The sequence below is a fragment of the Macadamia integrifolia genome, unplaced genomic scaffold (assembly GCF_013358625.1).
Source record: "Macadamia integrifolia cultivar HAES 741 unplaced genomic scaffold, SCU_Mint_v3 scaffold2971, whole genome shotgun sequence".
Classification (NCBI taxonomy): domain Eukaryota; kingdom Viridiplantae; phylum Streptophyta; class Magnoliopsida; order Proteales; family Proteaceae; genus Macadamia; species Macadamia integrifolia.
In genome coordinates, this window is record NW_024869099.1 from 19,679 (window position 1) to 30,079 (window position 10,401).

General features: G+C 37.4%; 1 protein-coding gene and 1 pseudogene across 1 annotated transcript; one reads left to right on the plus strand and one right to left on the minus strand.

Annotated features, from left to right (window-relative positions):
- LOC122067548 overlaps positions 1-1,606 on the plus strand; it is a 1,761-nt pseudogene extending 155 nt beyond the window's left edge.
- Positions 1,607-6,696: 5,090 nt separating this feature from the next.
- On the minus strand, positions 6,697-9,732 carry LOC122067549 (LEAF RUST 10 DISEASE-RESISTANCE LOCUS RECEPTOR-LIKE PROTEIN KINASE-like 2.1). Its single transcript, XM_042631384.1, has 4 exons — positions 8,633-9,732; positions 8,114-8,182; positions 7,992-8,015; positions 6,697-7,895 (listed from the first exon to the last, which is right to left on the minus strand). Exons 1-4 carry the CDS (start codon positions 9,513-9,515, stop codon positions 6,769-6,771), a joined length of 2,103 nt encoding a protein of 700 aa, XP_042487318.1. The 5' UTR covers positions 9,516-9,732; the 3' UTR covers positions 6,697-6,768.
- Between the last annotated feature and the right edge of the window lie 669 nt (positions 9,733-10,401).

A 10,401-nucleotide genomic window follows, 5' to 3' on the forward strand; every position in this document is an offset into this window, starting at 1 on the left:
GAGGCTGGGGTGTGGGTGTGTGTGTATAATTAATATATATATATATATATATATATAAAAATAATTGTGAGAATCTCTCTGGTTTAGCCCCCACCCAAAAAGGATGAAATCATTACTTAGTTATCTTATTATCTCCAACTATTGATTGCAAATGCAAGCTGATCAGCTTGAGATTAAATGACTTGTAATCTCCAACTATAGTGAAGTATAAATAAGCAATGGTGCTAAGTTGTTGCAATTTTTTTTTTTTTTTTGCAGGTGCATTGGCAGAGCATACAATTATAGGTGATTTATGCATTCTCATTCATCAATATGTTTTCATACTTGTCTTTATAGAGTTGATATTCGTATCTTAGTGATTTTTTACTCTAATGTAGGTGAGGGCATCGGATTTTTTTTTCCTTCTAGTACTAATAAGCATCAGCATTAAGGTCTATTGGTCCAGAGAATTGGACAGGAAGAAGGAAATCGAGAACCAACTCAAGGTGGAACAGTTCTTGCAAGACTACAACACTTTGATGCCAACTAGACACTCTTTATTCAGACGTCAAAAGAATGATCCAACAATTTAAAAGCAAGTTAGGTAAAGGAGGTTATGGTAGTGTATTCAGAGGCAGCCTCCCTAATGGGACTCTTGTTGCAGTGAAGATTCTTAAATCTTTGGGAGGTGATGGAGTGGAGTTCATTAATGAAGTGGGTACCATTGGTCGAATTCACCATGTCAATGTGGTTCGCCTTTTGGGCTTTTGCTCTGAAGGGTTCAAGAGAGCTCTAATATATGAATTCATGCCAAATGAGTCATTAGAGAAGTTCATTTTCTCTAAAGATGGTAATAATCCTGCATTAGATTGGTTGAAGCTTCAAGATATTGTGATTGGCATAGCTAGAGGAATAGAATATCTTCATCAAGGATGTGAACAACGTATCCTACATTTCGATATCAAACCTCATAATATTTTGCTTGACGACAACTTCAACCCCAAGATATCTGATTTTGGGTTAGCAAAGTTATGCATGAAGGGTCAAAGCATTGTTTCTATGACAGCAACTAGAGGGACAATGGGTTACATAGCACCTGAAGTATTCTCTAGAAACTTTGGGAATGTTTCTTACAAGTCTGATGTCTATAGTTTTGGAATGTTATTGTTAGAAATGGTTAGTGGAAGGAAGAACATCGATGCCACTGTGGAGAACTCAAGTCAAGTGTATTTCCCGGAATGGATTTATAATCGTCTAGAAAAGGGGGAAGAATTGGGAGTTGAAATGACTGTCAAAGGAGATCCCAAGATTGCCAAGAAACTAACAATGGTGGCAATGTGGTGCATACAATGGTACCCAGTGGATCGTCCGACTATGAAAACTGCTGTTCAAATGTTGGAAGGAACTATGGAAAGCTTAACAATGCCACCAAACCCTTTCAATTCAACGTCAGCACCAAATGTTACCACTTGCTGCCTTAAGACGCAATATGATACAAGGCTGAGTGTTATATCCGAAGAAGAGTGAGCTGTCATTGAGAACTTTAATGCTGAATGTATTCATGAATTGTTTGAGTAGGCTAATGGTTTTGTAAGTCTAACTAGGCAAATATTGGATAAGACTGTTCTGTATTCATAACGTTTTGGGGTTGCATAAGTATATTCAGCAATAGTGAATGTTCAAAGCAAGTTTTCTTTTGGTGAAACACAGAAGTTAATGAGGTAACGTGTCTATCTAAGAAAAATTAGAGGACTTATCAATGCTAGCCCTAATATGCTACTATTGTACTACATCAATAAATAAATTGAAGTCTCCTTTCCATGAGTATTAATTAGTCCTGCTTACGTTTACGTTTAAACCTTTTGACTCTAAAGCATTCCTCTGTAATTCCAATTTAGTTTTCACTACCTATTTTGTTTCCATTACCCAAACTATATCATTAGCAAACTACATACACAATGAAGCTATCTTGAATATATGGTCTAATAATTGGGTTCCATCTCTACCAAATTTCAAGATTGACCAATCAAGGCCTGATGGGTGTGCTTTGAACATGGTTTCAGATATAATTGACTCCAATAATAGATCTTGGAAAAGGAGATCAATTGCATCAACTATTCCCAGATTGAGCAATTAAGGCCTGATAGAGTCCGAGTATCTGAGGGACAATGTATTGGCCTTCTCTATGAGTGACAAGGGCTCACAGTAGAGACATGCAATGACCAGAGAAGACAGAGCAGACGGCGGAGGGAGAGGAATAAGGGCAATGATGCCAGATTTTGGGGTAGTGAGGTTTGGGGACCACGGTTTTAAAACTGGTGAATGGTCATGGGATTGGTCAAGGCCGATATCATTCAATATCAATTCGTATTTGCCTCGATTAGATCATATCGAACAAATCTACCCTTGTTTTCAGAAAATCAGTTTTATCACGATTTTTCCCTTGGACCATACATGTGTATCAAGATCGAAAAGGATAGGATCGGGGATTGGTCAAGGCCAATAACATTTTGATGTGGTCGATACTTACTGATCCAATACGAGTTTTAACCATGGTCGTGAGTAGGATTGAAAGTGATTCTATTGCTATGGTTATGAGTATCACCAATAAATCCATCACTTGGATTTTCATGCAATTGTGGAATCATTATATGCTATTTTTAGCTTTGATTCAATGGAAGATTTCACATTGTTATAGGGAGGTAACATTGATGCTCTTGCCAAAAAGGAGCCTCTCTATGAGTATCAACTTTTTGACCAGGTTCCCCTTCTTTTATTTTTAGTGAATTTTTTGGGACGGTAATGATAGCCTCATTATTGTTTTAATTGATGATGGTGTTTTTTGAGGAAGTTATTTGTTCATTGTCTGAGGTTTTTTCTACAGGCATAGCGAAGGTGGATCCTTAGTGTAAGTTATGAAATCTTTTGTTTTTGGTGATGACAATACCAAAAGTGTCACTTAAAATTTTTTGAATGTTTTGTTGTCGTCTAGGAACACCTAAACGTTTAATCCTATATTCCATATTCCAGACTAGGACTAGGACTAGGACTGGGGCTAGGATGGGGGTTGGGTTGTAGAGCAAGGGAGTGATAGGGACAATCTCTAGTTGGAGGGGGAGTTATGGGATGGGGGTCTTTAAGTTGCCAAGGGAAATGGAGGCGGAGGCGGAGGCGGAGGCGGAGGGGGACGGGGAGGAAAATGTGAGCAACGACAAGTGAAAGGTCGTAGGCAAAGGGTAGGGTGATATAGAGGTGGGGTGGGTGAGATGCAAAGGGTGGGGACGATAGAGGGAAATAATGGCATAGAAGAAGAAGAAAAAAGAAGGGGTAGTGGCTACAACTTTGCCATCTCCATCGATCCCTAGCCTCCCTTCTCCTTCCATTTCTTGATTTGTTGTTAGGATGATACCCATACACCACCGTTTCTTGATTCACCATTATGTTGATACCTAGACACCACCGCTTCCCTGTTCTGTCTTTGTTAATCCTTTAGCATGGTTTTAAAAATCGAATTGGATCGGTCAAGATCAGGTGGGTATTGGCTGAGACTGATCCTTGATACCAATCCAATCCATACCGATCCACTGGTAAGGAATATCGGTAAAGCAGTCCAAAACTTCAAATAAAGAAAAAATGGTTAAATTCGTCCGATCCCAATTGATACTGATTCAATCCGTATCAATATTTGATTGAGACCGATCCCAAGACCAATCCCGATTTTTAAAACCTTGATACCCAGAGTGCAGAAGGAATTTTTGTTTATCAATTTTAACCCTCTGAAAACTGTTTTTCCACAAGATTCTATCATATGTGAATTTATCAATTTTTTCCCACACTAACCTAAAGATTTTTAGAGATAGAAGTAAGCTGATTCACTCTCTATATGACACTTAGGAAGACCCTTCATTAAAACATAATTTTGCTAAGTTTTCCTCTCACTTTTTATATCTTCAAAATATTTCTTTTTAATGACCTCCCTATATGTTCGATCCATGTCAATATGGATAGCAGGGATGTCAATTTCATGCTTGAACTAGTCCTCCTAATATATAATCGGTTGTCCCGATGTAAGGATGCTATCCGACTGGTGATCAATCGAGATCGACCATTAATAATCTGACTTGTTTAAAGCCAGTTTATAATATTCTTAGAGCCCATTTACAAGACCCAACATGTTTAAGGCCCGTTTATAATCTTCTTAGAGATTTTTAGAGTCCATTTACTAGACCTGATACATTTAAAGCCCGATTATAGCACGTTTGAGATAAATTTCCCATTAACCAATTTAAAGCCCATCTAAAGCCGGTTAAACTTGATTAAAGACCGGTATTCAATTGATCGTTTATAAATGACCATGCCTATCATACGAGGACCAATTACTTAAAACATACTGGTTATGATGTAAAACTCTAAAATAGAAAAACCAAATTAAGCCCAACCGAAATTAGCCTGGCCCGACCTAACTGATTAACACCCTAACGGTAGCAAGAATCATATCGGCCTAGTCCGTTATGATCCATGTCAGTATCAATATTAGGAATATTTAAAACTAGACTCTTGTGACAGATATTTCCACGACTAAAGACAATCAAAGGAACCAGGTTGTTCTATTGTATGGATTGTGATAAACAATGACTTAAGCGTCAACGGTCCATTTACCTAAAAAAGAAACAAGCTCAAAGGTCGATGTTTAAAATTTCTTGTACCATTTTCTATTTTTCATTTTCTTTTTTTCTTTTTTTCTTTTTTTTTTCTTTTTTTTCTTTTTTTACTTTTTTTTTTGGGGTAATGACGAGTATTCAGGCCGTCAGCTTGACTATACCACATGTCTTTACTGGTGATATCGGTGTTGAATAAAAACCATTTAATATTCACCAACAGTAATGAAAACCACTAAAAACCCCCCATATGAGCGACCTCAAAGGCGTAAAATGAGTCAAATTCAAAAACAAACGCATTTTGAGGTGAAGGTCCCTTGCCAACTCGACTACCCCATTTAAGGTTTTACCTCCCTCGTAAGTAACTCTTATTACATGCATAACTTCCACGTTTTGGAAAAATATCACATTCCTCTCTCACTTGCCAAAATTTATAACAGGTAACTTGACCAATACTGATCTAATCTGGGCGATTTTACCAATCTTGATCTGATTTTTTTAATGCCATACTCCACATCCATTGAACTCTAATTCATGACAAAGAACAAAGTTGCTTAGATACATATTTCTAATAGCATTATTTCTTCGAACCAGCCAAAAGTCACTAAGACTCTTTCATCATGCATCCACTTGTAGTTCTTTCTTTCAAAGTCTCCATGACTTTTGAGTCAAGTCATTTGCTTTTTAGTAGAAAACTTTTGAGTCATATCAATTTATGCCTCTCTTAAACTGTAATGAAAGGAGGAAATAAGCCAAGAAATTTGAGGAACTGGATTTCAATACCTTGAAAAAAGATGGGAACGATGAAACCACTTGATAATGTTTTTGCTGTTTCTGTGTCTAAGAACAGTAGAAATGATTTTTCACGTTTCTGGAAATAGAAACTAATTTTTTAGTGTTTGATTCCACACCGAGATCTACAATACCAACAATGGCTTCAAGGACTTCCTTCAAGGATTTTTTCGTGTTTGATAAACGAGTTGCATTTTGATCGATTTTTTATCAGGCATTTCCCCAATATTTTAGCCTTAGCTTGTTTCTAAAAGCAACGAAACAAATATAACATGTTTCGTCATTCACGTTTCTTCTATCATAAATTGCTATAAATTTCTATTTATGTTTCTAAAAACGGGTGAAACAAAATGGATTTATCAAATACTTTTAAAGTCGTTTTTCCATTTCTTGGCATAGGAAAACGTAGAAACACGTTTCTAGGAACGCTATCAACTAGTGCATTAATTCCTCTTTTTAACGAATTAAGGAAGCGAAATTATCGATCTCCAATGCAACAACTTCCTTACACGGAATCATCCAAAAAAAAAATCCTTGCATGGCCGACACAGGAAGGCCTTCTTATGTACGTAATCGTCCTAACCATGTCACATTGAAGGGTGCATGAGGCAACCTGACCATTTGGATATATATGGGCATGGTCTGGATTATCCATGCATGGTCTGGATTTATCGGAAATTTTAGCCTAAAAGCATTATGCTATGTTGCATGAGCATCAAATCAATTTTGGTAAGATTTGAACGGCAGATGATATTAAATTAAATGTTCAACATATAGTGAGGCATATGATTATTATAGATTTCAAATTTTGAAAGATGGACAATTCATAAAGCCCTCTATATCTATTTGATAATTGAAATTCATTACAAGAATTTACGGCAAGAAGGTTGGTTCCCTACAACAAGCATCCACAATGCTAAGCATGTGTAATGTAAGGCCCTGCCATTTTCCCATGTAAAGTAGATTCCTACCGATCCCTAACCAGTAGAGGGATGGTGCTTTGTGGCACGAATTAATTGTGGACTTTAGTCACTAAAACATTTAGAGGGTGAAACTTGGTGCAGTGATAAGGTGGTTCCATTGTAACCAACAAGTCAAGTGTTCACGGGTTCGAGATCCCGCAATGGCGGGAGCCTTATGCATTGGGTACACCCTTCTCTGTCATTGAAACACTTGTTGTTCTATTAATCCAAACAAAGAAGGGCTATAAGAAAATTGAAGAGCTAACGACAATGAAAATTAGACATCATACATATCACATAAAAGGAACTTTAAATACCACATACAACATAAACTAAATAAGGAAACAGTACCCATTTGTCATAAACAAGACTGATCATCATCTGGGAGCGATTGAGATCTCCATTGTGTTCATGCTTGTTGTTGCTGGATCAACTTCATTAGGAACTGATTGTAGTTCAGTAGCTAAGAAAGGCTTGGGTGGCATTTCTAACAGTTCCTGAGTCCCTTCTAGCATCTCCATTACTTTGGTCATAGAAGGACGATCCACAGGCTTTAGTTGAATGCACCATAATGCCACTACTATCAACTTCTTTGCTATTTCCTTTTCATCTTCTGTGTTATATTTCAATTCCATGTCTTCCCCCTGTTCAAGCCTGTTGTAAACCCATGATGGAAAGTAAATCTGGCTTGTTTGCTCTACAACTGCATTCAAATTTTTCCTTCTGCCAGCCATTTCCATCAGCATCATTCCAAAACTATAAACATCAGATTTGTATGACACGCCTCCAATGTTAGGGTAAAATAGTTCGGGGGCAATGTACCCTATGGTTCCTCTAACAGCGCGAGTGACTGACACTGTATTTTCATTTGTTGGGTAGAATTTTGCAAGACCAAAATCTGCAATTTTAGGTTGAAAATTCGCATCAAGAAGAATGTTATGAGGCTTGAGGTCAAAGTGAAGAATCTGTATATCACAACCTCGATGCAAATATTCAATCCCGCGAGCTATCCCTAACGCAATCTCATATATCTTTTCCCAACTTAAAAAATTTTCAACGCCTTCTTCTGAATATATATACTTATCCAAAGACCCATTGGGCATAAATTCATAGATAAGAGCTCTTTTTGATCCCTCGGAGCAAAACCCAATAAGTCGGACAACATTCACGTGATGAATTCTTCCAATAGTAGCAACTTCATTGATGAAATCTTGCCCATTTGCTTTGGATTTTCCAAGCATCTTTATTGCAACTAGACCTCCACTTATGAGCTTTCCTTTGAACACTGAACCAAAGCCTCCTTCCCCTAATTTTTCTGTAAATTTGTTAGTCATTTTCTTGATTTGGGAGTAAGAGTACCTTGTTGGGGTTTGAGTCTTGTAATTGCTTAAGAACTCTTCAACTGTAGTATCCATCCAATAGTGTCTTCTTCTAAATTTTGGGAACAAAAATGCACAAACACATAAAATGCCAATGAACTCCCTTCCTCCTAAAATGTAAGATGCTGCAAGTGGAGAACCAGATGCATAAATATGAGTCATCACCTTTTAAGGAATGAATCTTATAGTAGCTAGGCAATATTTTCGGATAATAATCTTACCAAGTATCCTTCCTTGATGAGTTTCTGTTAAACAATTTAACATCCAATTATAAAAGAATCAGCAAATATGCCATGGAGATTCAAGAAATTATTTTACCAAATGAATGGTAAAGATACATTACCGTAGAAGTAGTGCTTTAAACCCCACAGAACATTGTTCTTCATTACTTGACGAAAGGTGTAAACGACACCTGTTAAATTAACATAAGAAATTATAGACCCAAAAAAAAAAAAAATCAAACATAAAGAATTTCATTTTTCCCCTTGTTTTCTGTTTTCTGTTTTATGAAAGGGTGTCATCTAGGAATATAACATGGGAAATCTGAAAGTCACCGTCCATGAGCCATGTGGTGGGATAGTACATGCAGATCTTATATTTTCTTTTAGGAGAGGGATGGGCCAATAGTCAAGTCTCAAATGTGATATTTTGTGAACAATGAAGAATTTCCCTTGGTTACCAAGAAAAATAAAAAAAGAGATTAGTTTTTATTTTTAAATCTCTACTCAGGCACTCAGGCCACCAGGATTAATCTACCAATTAAAAATATACTAATCTCAAGCAAGCATCCGGACCTAGCCCTACTGCCCATTTATCAGAGTGGCAATCATGTGACTAATTAGAAGTGCGAAGGAAGACTTACAGTGAAGAGATCCAAATCTGTTCTTGCAGTAAGGTTCCCAATTCAACATTTGTTCATCTTCACATTCGTCAATAAAAGACATCGGACAGCGGATCCCTTTATCCCGGCACTGTTGGCATAAGGGATCACGCCATGATAGATAAAAGCCCGTCTTTAGAATGGATTGAATGTAAGAATGATTCAGACCATGACGACTGAAATTTTCTCTAGAAAATGTTTGATCCAAAAATGTCACTGAAAATGTAGCAATGACGTTGCAGTTCTTTTGGAGATCCCAAGCAGACGGGGGTCCTAAGTATACAGATTCATATCCAAACCAGAAGGAAGAAACAGAGTATATATGCCAAGAAGAACTATTATTATTAATATTGCTTCTGTTGTTGGAAGGGCAAGGCCCATTAGAGGGTATGTACCTAAAATTGTCTTCCACCGGAGCTGAACAATTCACGAAAACAATACCGCCAAAATACCAAAGCTCAAAATCATTCGAATCCCAGACGGTTGGAGTGGAAAGCATGAGGTCGTTTGGGGTGAGGATAGGCGGTGGAGAGGGGCAGTAGTTGTCATTCTCTATATCATAATGGACGACTCGAACTCCCATACCCTCGTAATAGATTTCCTTGACGACGTATTTCTGGGAGTTTATCAACAAGGTGGTTGTTTGATTGCTCTCGCAAGTGAGTTCACAGTACGGATCACCGCAATCACTAGGGTCGCCTTTTAATCGAAAAGGGTAGGTGATGTTATGGATATCTCCACAGTATGAAGAACAATTTTTTGCTCCCACAGCCTCAAAGATTGCAAGAACAAGAACCATTATAGTCACTACATGTACAACCAAGCTGGATATGCAACCCACTTCCTTTCCACCTATTGATCTCATCTTGGTGTATTTTCAATACCTACCTCCTAGGGAAGGTCGGAAGTTGGAATTGAATCTGATGAGTTTAGAAGAAAGATGAATATATATAGCTCTTGAGAAAGACTCACTCAATCGCAGAGTTTCGCCTATTTTTGAAACCCCAGCCCTGCCATCAACCCATCATCGGTTGAGCTGGATGTTACCGAACTGCTTCCATGCATCCATAAGTTCTTCTTTTCTCAAGATCAGATAGTAGCCATAGCCCTGTTCCAAATTTTAAATTAACTAATATTGGGAGCTATGAGAGAACCAAACCAGCTGAGACCATCCCAAAGTCAGGTCATCTTGGGTCCGTTCCATTCATTGAAAGCTCCAACTAATTCATTGACATCTTTGACCGACTTTGGATGAGTAAGAATTTATCAATCAATGGAAATACTAACACTATGAACCTTCGTTGAAGCTTACGAACCATCACAATCACTTGTCTTCATAGACCACTCTATACGTCAGTCATGTCAACTTGGGTTGGTACATTAATTGAAAACCCCAATTAAACCATTAGCACCTTTGACTAACCTTGGATGACCAAGACTTTGTATCAATCCTTTGGAATACTGGCACTGCAAACCCCACTGGGCACTGACCAAGACTACTATCTTTTTTTTTTTTTTTTTTTTTTTTTTATAAGAAAAACTGGAAAAAAAATGAAGTTAGATTAATAAATAGTTTAATACATCTATGCTCGGTTGTGAGATGTTCAAGATAACTAAATTGTTCATCGCCTTATGGGCAAGACAAACCATAAAACTAGACAGAAACGTGATAGTATGATTATCCGGGATAGAGTTGGCATTAAGAAAATATATAATCAAATTATGTTGGGTAATTGTATTACAATTTCTTG